The sequence below is a fragment of the Diadema antillarum genome, unplaced genomic scaffold (genome assembly GCF_040938485.1).
Source record: "Diadema antillarum isolate AM-2024a unplaced genomic scaffold, OU_Dant_1.0 scf00000109, whole genome shotgun sequence".
Classification (NCBI taxonomy): Eukaryota; Metazoa; Echinodermata; class Echinoidea; order Diadematoida; family Diadematidae; genus Diadema; species Diadema antillarum.
The window spans coordinates 1,376,119-1,400,067 of record NW_027270998.1 but is presented as its reverse complement, the minus strand read 5'-3'; the positions used below and the strand labels follow the sequence as shown (position 1 = coordinate 1,400,067).

General features: G+C 36.9%; 1 protein-coding gene across 1 annotated transcript in view; it reads right to left on the bottom strand.

The window, feature by feature from the left end:
* LOC139719362 (serine/threonine-protein kinase Nek9-like) overlaps positions 1-22,875 on the bottom strand; it is a 41,195-nt gene extending 18,320 nt beyond the window's left edge. The window contains exons 1-10 of the mRNA XM_071630777.1: positions 21,507-22,875; positions 17,131-17,308; positions 11,229-11,284; positions 9,307-9,377; positions 8,721-8,826; positions 6,887-6,936; positions 5,128-5,209; positions 2,817-2,921; positions 1,542-1,606; positions 148-256 (exon numbers count right to left, since the gene is read on the bottom strand). Of these exons, the coding sequence (XP_071486878.1) occupies positions 148-256; positions 1,542-1,606; positions 2,817-2,921; positions 5,128-5,209; positions 6,887-6,936; positions 8,721-8,826; positions 9,307-9,377; positions 11,229-11,284; positions 17,131-17,308; positions 21,507-21,644 (960 nt within the window). The 5' untranslated portion in view covers positions 21,645-22,875. The remainder of the gene's footprint in view (positions 1-147; positions 257-1,541; positions 1,607-2,816; positions 2,922-5,127; positions 5,210-6,886; positions 6,937-8,720; positions 8,827-9,306; positions 9,378-11,228; positions 11,285-17,130; positions 17,309-21,506) is intronic.
* Positions 22,876-23,949: the final 1,074 nt, after the last annotated feature.

The window sequence follows — 23,949 nt, the reverse complement described above, 5'->3', positions numbered from 1 at the left end:
GTTTGAAGCCACTGTTTGTGTCTTCTGGTCTACTTTCAAAGATGCTGTACCCTAATCTTATCCACACGATTTGAATGAATCTGTAATTCTTTGCTTGCTACCAATGTTGCAACAATGTGCCTGCATTCCAATTTCCAGTGTTCTCACCTCTCTGTTTCTGAACGTGACTACAGGTACTGTTTCCGAGTGGAAACTGCTTTGACTCTTGGCCTTGCGGACAACGCCGTTCAGTTCCCACACCTTTCGCGCCCTCTCTCTGCAGCAAAGATTAACATAGAGTTGACACAAATCATTATCAAAACAATGTTGGCTACTTAGTAGCAATAAATGATATGACAAAATGTCAAATACATAATAATCAACTTCAAAGAACAATTTGAATGCAAAAAAAGATAAATGCAACTGATTTACATCGATGTAGGGAAATTTGTCAATCAGTTTCAATAAAAACAACTCGATGCAAGAATTCCCTCAATACAGATGTATGCAATTTTAAAAGTTTTTTAGGTAAGGTCACCATCAAACAGAGAAAAATCAAATCTTTTCGATGAAACCGCATTCATTGCATGTTAAGAAATTCTTTGAAAATGAAATTGAAGTTATCACATACGTAAATATCTAATTTAATTATTTTCTTTGTTTTCTGGGAGCTTTGATCCCACATATCTCACGTTGATAGAAATGGATGAATAAGTTTTTGCATTTAAACTCTTCAACTCTTCCTTGTGGGAGATGATGTGAGAGTGAGAAGGGGCAGAATTATGGTTTGAACTGTTGACAGCTCGTCAATCACTTGATATGTGAACCAATCATTTGTTTGCACTCATGTCTTTTACTGGGGGATCTTCATCATTATCACAACTAACGTGACCATCAATCATATCTTCAATAAAGAGAGCTGATTTTCACAAAGTGTATACATACTGGCATTCTTTAATAGGAATACATACACATTTCTAATGATTTGATGAATGCAGCTGCACACTGAGCTACTTCGCATACACAGAAACCAAGAACGTCAACACATTTCCTTTGATTTTACTTCCAGGCAGGTGAAACTTACCGAAGGTCGTATATGGCAAGGTCACATTGAAAATAGAACGGGTTGAAAAGCAGTCTTGTAATGTACACTTTTCTATTTTACTTTCAGTATAAATCGTATTGCTGATTGCTCTGCAGAAACTGATAGATAGCAAAGTTCATGGTCATGATCTGAATTTCGAATTTGGACTTTCAATTTTGAATAATTTCTTATATATGCAGTAGAGTGATCATTCCTGTTTGCGACAGGGGGTGTTTTTATTCGTTGATGAAAAGGCCCAGTCAGTTGCGAGAGTATTTTCACTTCCCATAACATGTGTAACTCCCACTTTGCAACTGATCGCATGTTCTAAAATGGGACTAGGCACACTTGACGTTCTTTAGCTGTTTTATCGAAGGGATTAAAAAAAAGGGATGATTACTAATTTCAGATACACAATACAGGACAATAATTGTTACAAACCAAAACCTGGAAAGAATACATCATAACTCTCTCTTACGCTCTTTTGTCTTTCAAAAGAGGTTTCTCCATAATCTCAGCAGCTGTTGGTCTCTTTTCTGGATCCTAAGAATAGAGAGAAAAACGGCAAAATATTAGTTGAAAGAATGACAATAACATATCAACATCAGGCAATATTGCACTCAGGGCAACAGGATTCTACAAGACTAGGTAAAACTCATCAAGCACATACAATAACCTAATCATGGAAAGAGTACTGTAAAACATGATATATTCGCGGCATGAAATTTTCGCAAATTGGAGCCGACGGCCTTTTTAGTGGCATGAAATTTTCGTGAATTGCCACTGGTATTCAATGCGTATAATGTAGACAAGAACTTTTGCGCGCATTTTAATTTCATGAATTTTGGCGCTCGCAAAATTCGCGAAATTAAAATGCACGAGAACATTCCTTGTTTTACAGTATACTGTTAAACGCACAGCCACTGATAAAAACTTGCTTCTGTTTCACTTTAAACAACTTCTAATCTCTCATTCAGTCATGAAACTTAGAGCAATCTATGAGTTCTGATGTGAATATTACACACTAACATCTATCCATACTTCAATGCATTAGACTGAGAATCCTCGGTACGCCACTTGTCAAAACCGATTCTCAAATGAATGAATGAAACACTCATCTCACTCTCAGCATTGAGACCCTTCACAGCATGGCATCTTTTTTTGTTTCAGAATTGAAAGCACATGGCAGTCTGGGGGAAGCCAAGGGATGGGATGCCCACTATAGTTTAAAGGTAAAGCATAATTCTCATATGCCTGCAGAACTTAGTTTTTGCTCTAAAACGTACACATATGCATGAGAATTGTATCAAATAACACTACTGTGAACGTCAATATTTTTGCGCGATTAATTTTTCGCACTGGGCAGCTCAAAAACATATTCGCGGGTTCTTGAATTCGTGATGCGCAAGTGTCAACCCATGAAAAACGTGCAGATAAAATTGTGATGATATTTTTCCGGATTTTAGAATTTGCGCTAGCCAAAAGCAGTGCTAAATATGTGAAACTCAATGTACCATGAAAATTTCTGTGTTTACAGGATAATAACATGAATTCAGTACGGCAATGACGAAAATGTGAAATATTACCCAAAGAGGTACGAGGGATGTAATGCAAATCACATCAGTCAAACAAGTTTCTCAATAGAGCTTTCCAATATACTGCACTTAAATTCGAAATGGTGAAATATGACTTTTGAGCCCTTCTGAGAACTATGTCTTAGCTTTAAGACAAACAATACAGTATAAGATCTTACCTTTGATAGGAGCTCAGAGACGAGGCTATACATATCTGCACTGTACTTTTCATCTATTTCTCCAATGTCTTTCTGAACGATGCCCCACACGACTTTCAGCTGGTTCTGAATGAGAGTGCAATACACAAAGTTGATCATGATTAGAGAAGCTACAGTATGCACAGATTGGATTTGTAGTTACCACAAATAGACATCCCAAGGTTATTACAAAAACATGTAAAATGTTCACTAAAAAGTTATCTACAGAAGCCTATTGGCAAAGCTCTGTGGGTTATGATGAAAGGTGTCAGGTTGTTGTTTGGCACAGCTCCTATTCAATACGTGATTAAAATGCTCTGGTGTGATTGCAGCAGTAAAATTATATCTGGAAGGACAGAGTATTTCTTTCTTCTGAAAGGATGATAAATTATGGAGTAGACATAAATTCTCATAAATAATGAAATACAAGGAGTAAGCAACAAGGAAGCAAAGCTTTAAGAATAAAGAAACATTAAAAAAAAATCAAAAAAATCACTGCACAGCAATTAATACTGTTTACACAACCACCACAGATATGAGCCAATAGAACAGCAGATAACTGGCAATACTTACAGGATTGTTTTTTGCTTTATTGGGGAGGGGGAGGGGTCCATCTACAAATTTGAGCACTGTTGTTTAAACCTGGGGTGAGGGCATATCATGAAGTGTTTTGTCAGATATTTTTTTCTGACAAACTGTTATAAGCTGCAGAAATTCTTGCATCTGATAGGCTGAGAGTAAATATGTCAGACAACTTTGTGCAACAAATGCCTTATGAAATACCCCCCTAAACTTGAACTTTCAATTAGGTTTGCATCACACTGTCCTGAAATTGGCACACTATGGCTATACAAAAATGGAAATTTTAATTTTGTGCAAAGTTGGTCCTGAAACCTGGTTAACAAAAGCTGATCAATAGCCAAAGCAAGTACGACCTTCTGTTAGCAGCCTGAGAAAGTCTACCAGCGTTATATGATGGCTTTAAGATGCCCTCATGAATAGTCCAATGTTTATACAATCGGAGCCAAATTTGGAAACTTCCTATATCATGTGTCCATCTTTGCTAAATTTTGGAACAATGTGATGCCTTGCTTTGCTGTTATCATTGAGGAAGCTTTACTATTCAAAGGGTGTTTTCTTCAGGAGTATTTTTCCAGGAGATATTAAAGGTAAACTTCAAAACATTAGAGAAAGGTTGTTTTGCAACGTTTCCATTGGGCTGCAAAAGACGTTGACCTAATTTTCCATGAAGGACTGCTGTGGTTCCAGGGCGGAGATCTCAGATTAAGAAGCATTTAGGTCTCCAGTTTGTGTTTCCTATCCACAGTGCTGCCCTACGACAAGGCACTGTATCCTGATTGCCTAGCCCTTCAGAGACTTACAGCCATGGTCCAGTGGTTTGCCTGGTTACAAGTTTTCATTGTTTCCTTATCATCCATGTACTTAACACAAATAATCAATAGTTCATGATTACTCCACAATCTCATACGACAAATATAATCTTTTTTCACTCTTCTTTTTTTTTATTCTGAGGGAGAATTTGTTCATCACAAACATTGGCCAGCATCCCACATCAGGGCACACAAAAATAATAAGCAAATTATGCTTCAAATGAATGGAGAAATTCTTTTGTACATTTGAATTGATTTTTCTAACATTAGGAATGTAGTTCCCAAATCATGTTTTGAACCTACACTGGAATTCAATAAAAAAAAAAAAAAACAATTATATGCAGAAATGATTCTTCTACAAATAAGTAGCAAAATTTAATCAGTAACCTGAATTTCTCTTATTAAGATTTGGATGGAGATACAAAATCATGGTGAGCATCTACAATTCAATCATACTGGAAGAGAAATATGTGTTGAAGCAGAAATAGCCCTAGTTTGGCAGAAACTGCTCTCAACTGGCCCATCAGCACTAGTAAGTATAGGGCAAAGACCCAATGAAGTAGGGTGTTCCTGGCCGACAACATGGCCCTTGTCTCTAAATACACAAGCCCATGATTTATATCTCGGGAACAGAGACCCCCTTTCATCATCCAAACCCAAACCAGTCAGTGCAGCAGCATTTACAACCAAAAATGATTTCAAAAGGGCCAGATCTGCCCAGGGCGATCATGTGATTCATTGACGTACAACATGACTGCCAGCATCTATTTCCTGTTGACAACTCAGTAATACATGCACCTCATCCCAGCTTCCTGCTGGGACAACACTTTACACTGTTCTCCCTTTTATTTTTTTCAAAAGAGAATACGATTTGAGACGAGGAGATGAAAGCGTAGCGTTACCGATGCCTCGAACACCCTCCGAAGGGTGAGGAGTTCGTAGAGCACACAGCCGACAGCCCAAATGTCATTTTTTGCATTGTACCTGAAAGTACATAAGCACAGTAAGTAAAGAAGACATGAATGAATAAATGAATGATTGATTCTGGCATACAATATAAAAAAGGAAATGAAACGGAAGGACTGTTGCGATTGAGGATATAACTCGATGAGCAGTACTTTATACTTTTAAAAGGTCGTAAAATGTCACAGACAACCTTCCAATCAAGCACATTATGTTACTCTGCATGTCTGATATAAACTATGTAAATCAAGTTATTCATCGCAAATCAAATGTCTTTTAATAAATATAAGGATGTATCACATGTTTTCAGTCAATTTTGGTAACTTGCTTCCTGAAACACTCAGATTAGACAATCTCACTGTACATGCAGCAGATACTGGAGGGAGATGCTACAAGTTGTTGCAGGACTCGGGATATACATAGTAAGAGGAACACTTCCCATGTGTGGGGAGCTCATGTATATTCATTCCCTACTGCACTTGAAGGAAATAATGTGGACGCTGAAACTCGAGGCAGATTTCAGGCTGCAGTCAGTGGGACACGCCCATGCTGGTGAGCTCATGAATATTCATCCCAACTAAATGTGTTCACGTGACGGCCTGCCTTGGCCTGTCACTCTCATGTTGTGCACTACTTCAATTGTACAGCTAATTGAACATGAATGTTTCTTGGATCTCAAAGCTCTCTCAGTGATATTTTCCACAGATAGTCTACAGTTGTCAGACCTTACTACACATGTATTACAGTATGTTACTTTCTGCTGGTCGTAATTCACATTTGCTGTCACATGTAACTTCATTCCTTTGACTGAAATTAATCATCTTGGAGTATCAGTATTCCTTTATCAATCACATCACAAATCTACATTGGGAAACAAAATCAAATAAACATAAAGTATTTACATGGCTCCTTTCCAGCAATCAATATACATACAACCTTGATTTTCACTTTTCTGTCAATGGACGTAGGTGAAATGTTAAATTTGTAATTTTGAATACCCTTTGTGGTTATGAGCTGCAACACACCTCACTTTTTGTTAAAGGACAAGTCCACATTCATATACATAAAGATTGAGAGAATGCAGCAATATTAGTAGAACACATCAGTGAAGTTTGAGGAAGATTGGACAATCTATGCAAAAGTTATGAATATTTTAAGTATCTGCGCAGTCACTGCTGGAAGAGACGACTACTACAGTGTATGATGTCACATGCGTACAACCATATAAGGAAAATAAAAAGAGAATTTCACAAAACTTTACTTTTTGAATAAAGTGCACAGTTCTTCGACTTGCTACTGACGTATGTTAAGGGTAATATTATTCCCCCTGCCTTCTGAAAGAGAGAAGTCGAGTGTTCTTTTGTTATGGGAGAAAAATGGAAATATGTTGAATTTTCTTTATTCTTTCTTTATATCGTTGTACTCATGTGACATCATAAGCTATAGTAGTCTTTTCATCCAGCTGTGACTGAGCAGAAACTTCAAAAATTCATAACTTTTGAACAAATTGTCAGATTTTGCCTAAACTCTCACTAATGTGTTCCACTAATATTGCTGTATTCACTCAACTCACATGTCTATGAAGGTGAACTTGTCCTTTAATCACTCTTCAAATAATTCACTGGTAAGGCCTGCCATTGCATAGTGGTTGTGCAATGAGGTAAACAAAGGTAGAAAGGTTAATCAGTGGTTACTTACTGTTGTCCTTTGACCAGCTCTGGGGACATATAAAAAGGTGTTCCGACAATCTGAAACAAGATATGCCAGAAATGACAAGAAATGTAATGAAAAGACTCTAACAAAAGTGTTACACCATATTAAGCAGTAAGTCAACAACATGATTTTGCCTGTAAGACCCGCAAAATAGGAAAGTGGTTAAAACATGGTAACAGCGACATTTTTCTGCCAACACAGACAATCTGTGTCTACTGGAGATCGTCATAACATTATGTTTTGTAGCAGAAGTGGAAAAGATAGGTACTATCACATGATATCTCTGAATTATGGGTGCTTAGAATGACATATATCACTTTCTAGTTCCAAACGAGCTCCCATGCATTTGCACACTCACTCAAAGGTGAACTTTGAATATAATGGAAATAAGACCTTCAGCTGGAAAAAAAAATTCTCTTGCAAATAAGCTTGTCAGAACTCTGGGGTACTGTTCACATGCAGACATGGCTAATTTCCTGGCAAATATGGTGATGATAAGTTGGTAAGCAACAACTTTGAGCAGAAATAATCCTTTACTTTAATACTTATAACAAACTCGTTAGACCCGACATTATCATGTGATGTGATTTGTCTCAATCCATCCTGCTCCTTGTTAGCAGACTAGTTTGACACATAAGACGACGCCTGTAATGGTGTCAAGTTTCTGCCATGTAAAGGGCTAATGAGGACAAAGTCTACCATCTGCTTCTCCTCGACCTTTGACCCTTGACCTTACTATGACAATGCTAATATTTCATTGCCATAATTCATCTCTCATGGGCCATCTTTTGAAGTAAAAGGTTGAATGTCTTCAAATGTTCACAATGTGGTATGTCCTAATAGGTTGTAATCTCAAACTGACTTCTATCGAAATATAAAACAAATAATGAACTGATGAAACTGGTCTTCAAAACATCTTCCAGCATCTGAACTCCTCTGGGTAATTGATTTTGTCGCATTTAATGCCTGTGCCACATTTGATGATATCCTATCATTGCTACTGGATTTATTGCAGTGAAGCATGCTATGTCAGAACTTTTCCTCACCCTTAACCTCTGACCTCATGACTCAGTGAATCTCATCAGTTAATTTTTGGCATGATGGCACAAACACATGTCTGGCTTTACTGGGTCGTTCTCAGTTTACTGTGGTAAAATGAGTAGATGATGAACAGATATAAAGGAAGGAGAAACCCAAACCTTGAACACTATGGTCCTTCTACTACTTCAAAGTAGAGATGATAAATTTAGTGATATAGGCACTAAAATATGTCTATTAAATGTGCATCTTTCATAAATAGCAACACAAGGTCAGCCATTCTACTTAAGAATAATCCGTACAGACATATCACTGATTCCCTATGGGATATCTTAACACAAGTCTGCACCAAATCAGATCTACAACTGTTTTTGTGTTCATTACGATGAATAATTAAGAAGATATCTACAACGTAAGTTCAGTTTCACAAGAAATTTGAACAATGGAGTTTTGGTTGGTGGTCATATCAAATAACAGTTTTCATCTCCATACATCTATCTGTGTGTCTGTATGTCTGTCTGTTTGTCTGTTTGTCTCTCCCTTGTTTAGAATTACCATCTTAAGTTGGTTTAGTAATCACTTAACACTGGCATAAGAAAAAAAAAAATCCCAGCCAATAAGCAACAGGATATATGCATCCCTTCACAGAAGTCTTGTATGGGCATCCCTCGGGAGGATCAACCCAACAGTTTGATGCTGAGTCACAAGGACGAGCTAGGGGTGAATTAGACCCTCCTGGCCGGTGATACAGATTGCCTCCACTGCCGGACAAACCACTTACTGTTTCCGCCATCTCGGTGTTGCTTCCCATCACTTTCGAGATGCCAAAGTCGCCGAGCTTAACCAGGCCCGATTTCGTGAGGAATATATTCAAGGTTTTGATGTCTCTGTTGAAAATCACCCCAAAAAAAAAAAATTATCTAAGTCAAATAAAGAAAAAACGAGAGACTAACATTTTTTGAGTGATATTATCACCATGTAGGTATTGGACTTTATGCAGAATTTCTATTCATTTATTTCTCTCTCTCTCTCTCTCTCTTTCTCTTTTTTTTTTTTTTTGGGGGGGGGGGGGAGGAGGAATGGAATGCCCTTATTATGCAAATGCAATCGTACAAGAAGAATGAAAAAAGTACAAATTTCCAAAGTCCCCTAAATGGACATCCATAATACGAATATACTGAAGGAATATCATTTTTGGGTTTGAACGTGAGCAAGTAGGATTTGCATTTGGCTGTATAACTGTATGAAGAAGGAATACAGGAATACAAAGGATAAATTGAGGGGATAAGGGCATATTCTTTCATATACCAATTGGTCTAAGCATAAAATAAAGCATAAAGAGAATCAAGTTTGTTCCAACCAATCACCTGTGAAGGATGTCTATTTCATGAATGTATGCAACAGCAGAAACGGTCTGGAACAAATACCATATGACGTCCTAGTGGTGGAAAAAAAAAACAGAGAAGGAATATTGAAACATATAAATAAAAAGTCAGTGACAACAATGAAAACTGAATTTAAAAAGTTTTCCACTGAAGAACAGACAAAAGATGCCATAGATATATTTTCAGGAAATCAACCTTAGATGTTTTTCTTTAATTTCTTCTTTAAACTGCAGTCTCTGCCCAAGGATTGTTCCATTGGACACTGAATGTTTACACAGGGAGAAAAAAGTTAATGGCACCATAAACAGTAAATCAAGATAGCACAAACACCACTTTGTCAAAAGACAATTCTATTTCCAAACAACATTGTTGTAAGTCACCTCAACAGAAATTTTAAATAAACACAGAAAAGGCTGGCTCCCACGCAAAGAACTGACGTCCAGTGACCTGGTTAAAGAATGAAATATTTTGCTCTCTTTGTATTTTTAACACACTTTCATAGAGACTTTTTGTTGCTTTTGTGTAGAGTTCTGAACGGCAACCACTACTGACATGCACTGAACAATGCATGACCAACAAGTGACTATAAGGTAGTCTTTTAACTTTACACATTCTACTTGAACGTTAGTTGAACAGCATTTTTACCATATCTTTACACCCTGAATTTCAGCAAAAACATTTTACACTATTCTGAAGCTACAAACATTGTTCATGAATTGCAACACCTCTGAGAGAGTTACACAACTACTCAGCCTTCTTCTAAGCAGTGATTAAATGCTGTCTGTTATGCAATGTAAACATATCCTCATTTCATAACCAAAGCCCTTATACTTCAACTCAATTATTCCTTTATCCACACTTTGCTTCAGTTAAAAATAAATAAAAAAATTTACACAAGAATTCTACTGCATCATTAATCTAGTAAGCATTACTCCTGGAAACAAACCAACAAATGAACAGACAAACATAAAAACAAACAAACAGATTACAATATTGGGGAACAGATAGCTCATTGTTTCCCTTGTTTACCAGCAATTGCTCAATGTGACAGTTTATCAATGCTTTCAAATTTAAATACATTTTCCCTCTGAGGAGCTAGTATTAAACAACCTTTTCCATTGACTAGCAAACACTCAGTGCATTTCATTACAAGTAACTCAATTTGAATACATGATTGTCAAGCAAGCCTTGGGCAAGCTTTCGGATTCTCTAAAACAATCTGTGTTGTATAAGCATGCATATCATGTGAATTTGTTACTAAATTTTTTTATGCCCTTCTCACCTTACAAAATTCATGTAACTTCTTACTTCTTTTGAAATTTCCTCTTTTTTTTTTGAGAAAGAAGTTGAATGGGCTCTGTGGATTCCCTGTTGCTCATACAACCCTGTGGCTACTAATGCTTGCATTACTTACATTGCTGCGAACCTTTACTGACAAGACAGACTGCACAGATGGTACAGAATCAAACTGCTGTGCAAATCAGAGCATGTTCAGTCAGTGGTTTCTCTAGGTATTAGAACTACCATCATTGTGGACATTTGATATGGTAAACTCCTTCACTAGGTCCTAGAACCACTGTATGTATTTAGTGGGTCTCTTACCTTCCTTCCAATGTGTGCTTCATAAGAGGAAAGGAGGGGCATAATTTCAATTGTAGACTTATTACTATTTCAATTATATGACTCACATACGAAATTAAATATCCAGTTATTTACATCAAAGATGCCTACAAAAAGGGAGGATTCCAGGTTTCACAACATCTTAAAATCTAAACCTCATCTCATACAAAATGAGTAAAAAAAAGTATCTAAAATGCAAATGACAAAGGATCACACCTTTGCTTTTCTCCCAAATGATGTTCATTTGTAGGCCTACAGTATATTTTTTTATGGTGGTACATTACCTTTTCTTCAAACAACACCCCGTCCTGGTGGACTATTTTCTCATAGAGAGTGCCTCCTGGAATACAATAAGACAAGTATAAACACAGGTTGTGTTGTGAATGCGTCAATAAATAGCATAGTCATTGCATCTACCCCAATGAATTGATAGTGGCAACACAGCTAGTTGATCATCACACCACACCGAATCACTTTTTCTCCTATACACTGTAAAACGAGGAATGTTCACGTGCATTTTAATTTCGCGAATTTCTTTCGCGAATTTCACGAGAGCCAAGATTCGAGAAATTAAAATGCATGCGAAAGTTCTTGTCTACACTACAGTATATGCACTGAATATTAGAGGCAACTGATAAATATTTCATGCCGCAAAAGAGGCCGTTGGCTCCAATTTGCGAAAATGTCATGCCGCAAAAAATATTGTGTTTTACAGTATACTGTAATGGATGTGTTGAAAATGTGATAAATCCATCTAATGTATGTAGGCGAGCCTCTGGGAGTTGACATGGACAAGATTTCAGATTGACCACAAAGACTGCAATAGTTCAGAGGATCCTTCATCTCTGCCTTTTTGATATACAATGAATTTGGAAAATTATTAAAGAATGTCACGAACACACCAACTATCAATCTTTCGTGCGTGAAACAGCCATATATTGTAGCTGCTATAAAGATGTTTCGGCTCCATTTGCAAAAGAATATGAAGTGTTGAACACATATAAATACACTTTGTACATAATGTCCAATCAGGGTATTACCAATTTACAGTGTAATTCATACACATTGTGTAAATCCAGTCAAAGTTACACCTCCTATAATTTGTAAGCATCACACACACTGATTGCAACGCTTCATTAAGTTTATGAAAACATTTCAAATACAAGTATTCTCATGACAGCTAGTGTTTGTCTTAAACATTTCCCCGAGGCCTTCTGATACAGTAACTCCTGATTCATTCAATATCTATTTTACCAACAGAATCACAGTCAATCTCAGCCTCTCCTCATCATGCGAATGGGAAAGAACCACAAATCACATGAATATGTCATAAAACTGGCCGACTCTTGTTTGATTTTCATCTGATAATGGCACATGACATTTGAATGGCACGAGTCAAATTTTGGCTCATGCCAGCTCCCATTTTCATAGCTGTGTGAATGCAAAACATTCTTTGCATTTCCTTTTGTAACTGCCAGTGCAACCAAACATGGCATGATAGTGCACATGATTTCATAATTCTGATGTTGACATGACCGTAGAAGTGTAGAATAAAGTTGAGGAATTTATACCATCTGCAAAAATCTAATGCAGACATTAGGGAGGTGTTGAATAGAAGGAGAAAAAACCAAAATCTCTCCTTTGTATCCATGCTCTGTGCCTAAAAGAAGTTAGGTACTCTACTGCAGACTGTGTTAATAAATTGCTTTGATGAAAGATAAGCACTTCTTTTGTACGTTTTATTCCTAAATCACAACAAACTTTAATAGCAAGCAGCAGTTCATTGTCCCTTTTAATATTTCTAGTGCTCAGCAGACATTTAGTATGCAAAGAACAAGACATCTTAAGACAGTATCTATATCAGTAATCCTATCAGTAAAAAAAACTGCACTTCTTTAACTGTAAAATTGCTACTAAATACACAGAAATAAAACAACATTTTTTGTTAATCTGAAAGATTAAGATACAATAACCCTACAATTGCAGTGAACAAAATTATGCACAAACAAGTGCAAGATGATTAAATGATAACCTTTTTTTTTTTTTTAATGAGATACTGATATGATATATCTTCTTCATCCCCCCCCCCCCCCTTTGTTCTGGGGTGTTACTAACAAGGAAATTTCTAGAAAAAACTTGCAGGGATGTATTTTGTACAACATTACTACCAAATTCCACACAGGAATTCAACATTTCCTCTGAAATGAGGCTTGCAATTTTGAAAATTAAGAATCACTTCTTTGGTTACCATACCCCAAATCTGTGGAAGAGCAGCTTGGGAACATTAAAGTCAGAGGAATGTTAACCCTTTAGCAACTGAAGATTCTATATATAATATTATAATGGCCCATTGTTCCCTAGAAGGTGCAGCAATATTACTCTCATTTCAATAACTTTCTAAATTATGTAAAATAGCTCACTGCATGTCTATTATAATTAATGTTTAAAGATATGAAAGGCTACTAAGACTTTACCAAGAGACTGGCTTGTCACACAAGTAATTCTGACATACTTTTGTTGACCTCTGACCTCTTTAAAATTACATAATTATAGATTCTATATAAAAAGAATAAAAATAGTAAGGCATCAAACTATAAAAAAGCAGACGGGTGGTTTCAGGTATTCTAGGGAGTAACAAGACGGGTGATTTTGTAACTAATGGGTTAAAGAACCTATTTGATAGATTATGTACAAATGTATATACATAAATTTGCACAAATTGCAAAGAGATTCCACTCCTTTTATATCACCTCCCTGTAGCCCTGTAAGCCCTGATTAGTATGTAGCCTCACTATAACATGACCCAATGTCTTCACCCATTACCTCTACCATTAACATTAACACAATTCATATGTTACCGATTGATATCATATAATGGTCTTCAAGTTTTTACTTTCTTACTTTTTCTTCATCTTGATTCCAAAAAGAAGTTTATCTTGATTGCAAGAAAAGCAGAAATTTAGCAGAAAAAAAAATGTATGGAAACAAATGGAGAGTCACCACTAAAGTCGTACTCCTTGCAAATGTTGACTAAATATGTCTGCTGGTGATTGTTGGATTTCAAGTAGTTGTACCCTTAATTTTTCTTAAAAACTTTATTTTTTTGCTGAATTTTGTGCACATTTTCACTGATTCAATGAGATGTTTCAAACTTTCAGCTTTAAAAGTAACTTGACATGAGGGGTGTGGTTTCTTTAAATTACGATTAAAACTACATAACAACACATAAAATGGTTTTAACCTCCATGCATAGAGATCCTACAAAACATAGCAATTTGCAGTTGGTGTAATGGTTGTCTACATATCCTGAAACAAGAATACTGTGCTACCTCATCAATCAGTTCAGATTTACATTGTATCCAAAAATGACAACATACTTAAGCCTAAGTTAATGTTGACATCATCATCTCTATACCTCAATTACTATTCAGTCTTAATCAAATTTCTTTTCACTTTATATTCTCTTGTCTGAATGCCAATATTACTGATTGAGAGCATACATAACAAACTCTCTTCTGTCCTCAGTCTTATTTCACTCATTTAAACTCCAATCAAGGAAAACGTCTCCACAGGACACAAGCAATTTGAAATAAAATGTGACTGGTGACATCCACCGTGTTACCTGATGAGAAAGTCCAAGACAATGATTATTGGAAAAAAAAAAAGTCCTTCAGCCGAAATTTAATGGTAAACTTTCCAGACATCCAGATCAAGCAAACACAATTCTATGACTCATATCCAAAGTGAAGATTGATTACATTATCAAGCATCTCCAGTTACCATTCTTTTCTGGTGTGCACAGTGCTGTGGCCATTATGTTGAGTGACACCAACTTCCCAATAATAAAAACTCTTGACAGACAGTTTTGGTTTGGACAATGTATAACACAAGAATAGCTCGTCGATTGAAATGCAGAAGGAAGTTAAGATTGTAGAAGTAACTGACATTATTGAACAGCCTTTTACTTCTAACCTTCCATTCAAAACTCTTGTCCACTCAACATCGATAGCAATGCAAGTATGCAAATGCTACAGTATCCAACAGACATATATAATCTTTTATGTCAGCACACAATGTGAATAACATCTTGCTTTCCAGGAAAACGTTCCTTGCTGGCAGCTACTGTTGTATTCTCCATCCCTTGGGTCACACCAACATCCTGCCATGACTTTACATAGTACAGACTTCAGATGAGCAATGCATATTATACTGTACACAAAAGGTCATATCTGGAGGCGATCAGGCACTATAAATGTGTAATTTGAATAGTAGTAAGTTAGCATCATCGGATGGGGTTTTAACTCAGAACATAACTTGCTGTATCAATTCTCAACTGCATCATGCCTAAATTAACACCAAAGGACCACTCTGCCTACAGATGAATATTCCCCACACAAATACCATTTGATTTTAAGTTCAGATCATGAATTGTGACATTCCATTAAGTTACAAACACTGTCAATGTCACAAAACAAAGGAGCAGTTACAGTTTGTACAAGTAGTCTTTAAATGAATTAAGGCAAACCTGGACATAACGATAGCCATCTGATTATTCAGCTGTGCAATTGTCATTTGAGATGCAGTGTCCTTCAGTGACATCATCACAAAAGAGGCAATGTGACTGTGACTGATACTCAATTGACAAGTTACATTTGACAACTGTGCTGCAAAAGAACTAACAAAAATACTCTAAAAGATTCTTAACATTTGTATGAAGACAAGGACTTCAATGTAAAGCAAAACCCTTTTATAACTAAGAATATTTACAATGTAGGTAATACTCTGCAAACATCACTATCTAATATCAATAAAAAAAAAAGAAGCAAAAGTATGCCAAGAGTAGAGACAGTAGAGCCAATACTTGTGCATCAACAGCCTATCTATTTCTTGTCCAACAGTATTCATAAGTTGGAAAAGAAAGAGAAATCTACATTCCACATACCATAGCCACGAAATTGAGATTGCTGTACCAGTAGAAAGCAGCTATAATACTCATCAATTCTGAATCATGCTGCTAATTATAGCTTTGAAATGACTCATAGTGCAATCACATCACAAAATTAAAATTATGGTTGCACCAGAGAGGTGGTTCCTCCTCCCTGGTTGTACAGCATTTTTCAAGAGAAATTTGTTACTCTATATCAGGTGAAAGTATGCTGTCTCAACAAGAAGATTCTAAGAAAATAACAGGAAATTCAATATACCATTTCAGTCCAACAAGAGACAACAGTCTAAGAGGTCTTGCAATGAGACATCAAGAAATGAGCACAGAAAAGTCAAAGTTCGTACAGATTTCCCCTCCTTGCCTCTTATGTCTTATGATCTATGCATCATCACTGCCATAGTCACATAGTTGAGTATGAGGTTACAGTGTTTTGTCTGCGTGGGCGGTTAACCAAATTAACAACCAATTGTGTGGAACCAACGAGCAATTATCAGGCAAATACTGTAGCACAATATTTGAGGCTGCATCATGCATGAAATATTCAAGCTGGGTACTGCCATGACTTGTTAAATTTGAATTTGAATTTGAATTTGAATTTGAATTCATCATCTAAATGAAATATCATAATTATTTTACTTGTTGACAAATATGCAGTCACATGGAAAAATTAAAGGATAATAAGGAACCAGAAAATAGCATGAATGTTAATCTATTAGTCAAGTTCAAGTTCAAGTTCAAGTTTATCTAACCAATTCATTAAACATTTGACATTTTACAAAAGGATACAGCATTAAGAATAATGAATGGTTTGGGACCCCAAAAGAAGCAGAGCTTGTAAAAAAGGGGTCCCGGATAAACATATAAAACAAAGCAAAACATACTAAAGTTTTAAACATATTAACAAGAAGTATAATAGTAACATATTCAAGTCTGGCCCCTTGAAGTTCAGGTAGTTACAAAAGTCTTTTTTTTTTTCTTTAACTGTGCAGTAATGTGTTACCATGGTTACTGTTCCATAGTTATCAACAAGATATTCTAGTGCTAATAAAAGAAAAATGATAAAGTGAACAATTCATTACATGATGAATATATTGATAATTAGTACATCATACACAATGTCTTCTAACAAAAACAGAAAGTATAACATTTATAGGATAACTATATGTTAACTATCTTAATGAGCATGTTAACTTTCTCGTTCCACGACAGCTTTGCGAAAACTTGACCTTGTTGTGCCTCACCATTTGCATACTCCATCTCAATGAAGAGTGACTGCTCGTCAAGGAAGTGGTTGAAGTAGGAGATGATGTTGGCGTGGTTCAGCATCGAGAGGATTTCGATCTCATTCTGGGCATCGTACCTCACCTTCTCGGAGCAGCGCGTCAGATTGACCTCCTTCCACACCACCAGTGAATTGTCCTGCAGTATTTGGAAACATATCTTTTGTCATTCAATCGATTCTGGAAATATATATCTTACTGAACAAATAACAATATGTGTAAAAAAAAGGATAGTGAACAAAATAATTAAACATATTGAAATAAAAAAGTGCCACCGTGGAAAAGTACATGTATACATTGAATTGAACACTGTAACATCTTTCTTACAATTTCATGACATTTGCTCCTGCGACAATTGTTCCCATGAAATCTGCATGGTCAGCCCAACACAAATTCTACCCACAAGGATAACCCTAACTCTAATCCTAATCCTCACATCAAGATAAATCTAAAATGAGGGCTACACACTCACCCATTTTTTCCACTGGTCCAACAGACAGGCCGGACCAGTAAATACAATTGTACCCAGTTTTCCCTTACACTAACCCAAAGTCCTCGGAGAAAATAAGACTGGAACAATTGTCGCAGGAGCAAATGTTGTGTTACCCTTTCTAACAATGTCTCTTACAAGTGACCATTTGAGATATCCATATGGACTTTCCATTTGATTAATGCCCTATGGATCTTGCTGGGAAGAGATTACACCTCTTGAAGCAAAACAGAATCAGTGACACATTGCTTTTGAGAGTACAGGGATTATGACAAATTATGGTATGAACAAGGTTTACTCAAAACTAACTTTGATATACAATGCATTACATGTCAAGGCCTTTAATATCATCTAGGCCTGCATCGTCTGCATCGCCTGCATCACACGTCTAGGCCCCAAATTATGGTTTGAACAAGGTTTACTCAAAACTAACTTTGATATACAATGTATCACACGTCTAGGCCTTATCAATTTGCTCATGGCAACCCTCAGCAGCTTACATTGTACATACATGCATACACCACTGTGCGACTCTCTATTTCATCTTGTTCACATCAGGTCAGTGCTGCGCTGGACATTTCTGGCATTTGAGAACAGGCAAGGCAGGAAATAGCTATGACCGGTACACATGCTTGGACACTTCACATCTTGGACAGAAAGTGATATTTGAAGCCAGAGGGAATTTGAAGGAAGCAGTCCATTGTTACAAGATGCCACAAGTCATTCATTGCAGTTTCTTCAAAGACTGCCTCACAATATGTGGCAGATCTTTGTCAGAGACAAATTTAATGTGATCCATTCATATCAGATTTCCTGTTAAATGCAGGGCATTGTCTACACTTGTATGTGTCACTTATTGTGAAGGCAATTCATGTCTGCAGTTCTGATCTATCCCCCAAAATGAGGAACTTAGCAGCAGTGTAAGCCTACCCTGAGACGATTGCATTACATGTCTTCTAGAAAGCTAAAGAGCTCCAAAAACTTAGTAAACCATGCTTCAACATTCATGCTCTGTGGATTTACGAAATATTCAAAAGACATTAATTTCTGCATATAATAAAATGGACAAGTACAGAAACATAAGTATCCAAATTCTTTTCTATCAAAACTTCCATACAAGAAATGTGTTCCTGTCCACATTTTTTATCTATTCATTTTTTTAATTAATTAATTAATTTATTTATTTATTAATTATTGTTATTATTATTATTATTTTTTTTTTTTTTTTTTGGGGGGGGGGGACAAATCCTGCCCCGTGTCAAACAACCTAAAATAAAAAACTGTCAAGTTTGAAGATTTTCTGTCAAACAGTTACAATATAACTGTACCCTAACACTATTGAAATGCTATGATAGCAATGACGTATCCTACTGCTGTGCCATATTATTGCTTTGTACACTGTATGCACTGGAAGAATAACCCCTGCTAGATGTTCTGATGCTACAAACAACATCTGCAGACATACTGTTCAGCATATTAACTCAACTAGTCCTGGGGGACTTGGCTGCATCATCTTTCTATCATTAAATTAGTGACTTCAAACTTCACTTTATATACTTCTGTCCTGCAGAAAGGTTAACAGATCCACAGGACTGACTATATTCATAAAATCTGCAAAGAACAGAAAAACAAATTGAAGCTGAATGAAAGGAATGTGAATTTCAGAGAGGAACAGACACTTCAATCTTCTGAATTGTGGTGCCAAATTCAGAATCAGTTGTGATTTAGCAATTATTTAAAAGAAACTTTTGAAAATTGTGCAAACAAAATAAAAACTTTAAGAAATACATTGTAACAGTGTTCAAATAAAAGAGGATGCTTCATCCTACCTTATAAAGCAACTACAGAGTACATTAGTGTACTACATCAGCCATGTCTACAGTATTATGATAAAATTTATCATTGATCAATAGTGTAATGCCATTTCCCACTTGTTTTAATGCACAGATGTTCTCCCATGACATTCTGGAATGTTCGGCACACGGGAGAGGAGAATGCACAGAATGGTCCTTTGTATTACACTTTGTAGGTGATCATGCTTATCTGATATCAGACTGGTATTTGACTGACCCATATAATACACTTGTAACATAATAATACAGTACATGTAGAAACATCGAATTGCAATCTAGACAAGGAATACGGGACTAGGGATGTTAAAATCTTGTTGAATGAGGAACTTGACAACTTTGATGTACAATATGTACTGCAGGTTGCATTACACAAAGTTCCTTGTGGGTAATCAAGTGGCTTTTCTGGCATGTACAAGTGTACATGCACACACACACACACACACACACACACCAACAACAAAATCAAAACATAAAATCAGTATACATTATACTTCAGTCAAAGTCCTTTAGTGCTTGTGCAATACTAAAAAAAAAGTGATAAAAAGTTGCACTGAATGAAGTGAGAGGAAAAAAATAGTGTACATTTATCACACATATGCATGGAAATCTGAAGTTAAGCCTAATCTCCAGGTATAATAAGTAATCATGTAGCAAGTGGCAAAGCTGACCAAATTTGATGGGGCAGAAGAGAGGCATGCAGCAGGAAACAATAATAAAAGGTCAACCATAACCACATCCACCCGTGGATGTAAAACTAAAGTGTAGTGCAGTCACCACTGCTTAATCAGGACGATTGAGGGTAAGGCCTTTTTCCTAATTCACAACTGGACGTCTCCAAATTCACAACTGGATTGCTATTACAAATAACAACAGAAATTGAGTACTTCACATACTATAACACAACCAAGTTACATGGTTTCATACAAAGTGTACAGTTCTAAGCCTTCACATCATGCTTAAACTTGTGTGCACACTTGCAAATCACTAACAAGCTCAGAGTGCTTGCACATTCACGTATCTGATTATGCATTCACCAAAGACACGCTTTTAAATCACATTTGACAGAAAATTTTCAGCACTAAACTCATAACAGGGGATTAAGAAGCAGGATGTAAGTGTTTCAATAGCATCTTCATCAAGAGGTTGAACCAGGCTGAAGCTGCAGGGTGGATTCAGTGATGCAGTGTCCCATGTGGAACAATTAATCTTTGTAAAAACAAACAAACTGGTGAATACTCTTTTACTCCAATACATTATACAATATACAGCCAAACCTGTCTATAGCCGCCACCCAAGGGAGACGGAAAATGTGGCCGGTATAGACAGATGGCCACTATAGACAGGTAATCCAACTTTGTGTGCATTGCTTAAATGTACAATTGGATGTATCATCGTTGTATCCTTACATGTACATGTACATTGTACGTGTGTACGTATGAACACACCATGTTTTCCATGCATTTAACCATGCCAGTGTATATGAAATTGTTGCACAGCAGTATGTGTATTGTCGTGAAGAAAGCTTAACACTAGTGCATTATTTTATTTTTTTGTTAAAATTAAAGAAATAAAGATTAAAAGATTGAAAGGGGGCACATGACCTCCATCCCCCCCCCCCCTTCTGAAATTCCTGGATCTGCCCCTGAATGTTAAGTTGGATGTGCTGTACACTTCCTTGGAATAGACCAAGAGCTACACAGCTACAGCCCACTTGCTGGCCTGGGGCAAGGAGTTCCATCTGGTCACAGAGTCTGGAGAGAGGGAAGGCTGAAAGGCAAGAAAGTATCAAAAGAGTACTCACACAAGGAATTCAGAACTTTTGACTGTGTCCTCTTAAGGTCTTAATACTGCTGAGACTGATGCAGCTTGGTACTCTGAAGGTCGAAGGATATCCATCAGCTCTTCTGTTCTCATGTTCTCATTAGACTATGGCTAATACATACCTGAAAATTAAAGAGTTAAAAAAAAAAAAGAGGCCTCCTTGCATAACTTACCTCTGTCTTTCTGTAGAGCACAGCTTCACCAAAGGCTCCTTTGCCAAGGACACGAACAGGTGTGTACATTTCTTCTTGAATGGTATCGTTGATCATGTTTGTAGTGGATAACGCCACACCCCCGTCTTCAGCTGCCATTTTAAATCTCTCTGTGTTGACAGTCTAAAAGTTACGAGTCCAGATGCAATGTGCAAGTTCAGATTTTGCTCACTGTCACTGTATCCTACAGCATATGCCCAAGATTGTAACTGAAGAATAAGATTGAGTTTTTAGAGTTCAAAAAGACCTAGAGTTCTAACCACATTTTGCTCAAGTATTCATTTGTGATTTGAGGGTTGTGAACACAAGGTACACGATTAGACAACAGTCATACGCAGCAAGCCTATATGTTCATGATCACATTGGTTGGTATTCTCCATGTGACCATGTGAATGTCACATGTGTCCGGAATATCAAATGTCAACTCTCCAGATCAAAACAGTCGTACGATAACGTTGTACTTGTAGTTAACTCTTCTTACAAAGTGATAAGTAAAAAATCCATCCACCAACATGCAGATGCAGACGCATTTTACAGACTACTGTGTACATAGGCCTATATGTACACGTAGATAGATTCTAGCTGCTTTCTAAGCAATCTCTGTTCAGACAATATATTTTCAAGTGAGTGGTAAATTATACTGCCAGCTTGAATACCGTCAGTCTCCTCATTAGGGTCAAATGTGCCATGCATGCCACTGAAATAATCGCCCGTCAACGTATGACTGTCTGTGAACAACAGTTTGTCACACAACACAAGCACTTGTCATTAATCTCCTTGTTGTTACGCAACGGGCGTGCGGGGAGCTGGGAGAGGAGTCAAATCTTGCCCGCTGCGATGCCCGATGGCGATGGCGATGCCACGATGCGATGGTGTAACGTTAGCTCGTTCTCGCTAGCGTTCCGGGGTCTGAAACTTGCTTCAGCGCTTGCTAAACTCGACTCGGCCTTTTAACTCGAGCCTAGGGTCGACGCCAGGACCGAGTGTTTCAGTTAGCCAGCTGTCACACAAAAAATAGGTGATGCCATGCCCATGACACTGAGGAATGAAGTTGAAAACAACGGCACTTGTCACTGTGTCTTCTACGGATCACTACAAACAGTAGGACGATGCGATGGAGGAGAGCATGAGCAGTCTCTAGCTAACTAGCTGACCGTCGCCGTGTACCCCAGCTGTCACTTTGCAGAAAGACAACTCCACAGCTAAAAGAGAGCCCAGGTTGTTGGCCTCGCCTGTTTTTCCCCTATTTACTACAACAACTGGTCACCGCTGCTTCTCATCCGTTTGTTGTTTCGATCGAAGAGGAAAGTGATGTGGTGACTGGTGTGTTTGTTGGTCTTCCGATCCACGTTACGTTTGTGTGTATCTTGATCGAATGTACGGTACAATGTACGAACGGAAGGTTGATGATGAGTGTGTGTATGCGTACGTTATCAGACAGGCAGCCCGCACTTTGAACTTAGTAGCCAAGTTATCATAAGCTGCAACCCTGTACTATGGTATCGTTAAAAGGACCCACTACGCCGCAGAAGTGCAAAATTTCCTAAGCAAGTGCGAATAACCATGCCATACCATACGAGTGATATACTACTAGATCATGCTATGAAATGATAAAAAAAATGAAGTTAATATCAAATCTTACGAACAAATATTTCTTGCACAGACACATATGTGCTCATAAAATGTCAATCAGTTGTAGCCACTTGCATTCAGATGATGTCATGTCATATTAAAACAACATAAAGTTTCAAGTTCAAGTTTCAAGTTTATTCAAAGTTTCCACAATACAAAAATTACATAAGAACAATAATATGTAACAAGGAATACATTGTTGAATATATGCGATTAAAACAATTTGCAGAATATTTGAATATAAATTGACAATGCATGTAGATGCATTATAGATGCAAAGTGGAGGGGTCTTAGAAAAGCAAGCTTGTACAATAAGACCCCTGAAAAGGCAAGTTAAGACATGTAATATAACAATTCACTAATATATATACAAACATATTAAAGCCATAGAATAATTCTAGTGGAATCCCTCAAGAAGCGCAGCAACCACACCCCCAGAGACCAAAAAAAAAAAAAAATAATAATAATAATAATAATAAAAAATGACACCAAATTTATTGCCCCCCCCCCCCCCCGAGTCAATTTAAAATTTATTTTATTGGCTAGTGATATATGACCACAAGAGGGAGCAGCAATTTTTTTTTTTTAACTTTGTGGTATGGTCTCAGAACCCTCACTTCTCCACAGGTAAGGACCCTTTCAAAAGGAGAGTTTCTAATTTTTACCATAAACCAGAATTATACAGTGGCTTTAACATGCATGGATTCTAAGTGCACACACACACACACACACACACACACTACCTATGGAATTTTAAAGCAAAACATAATTG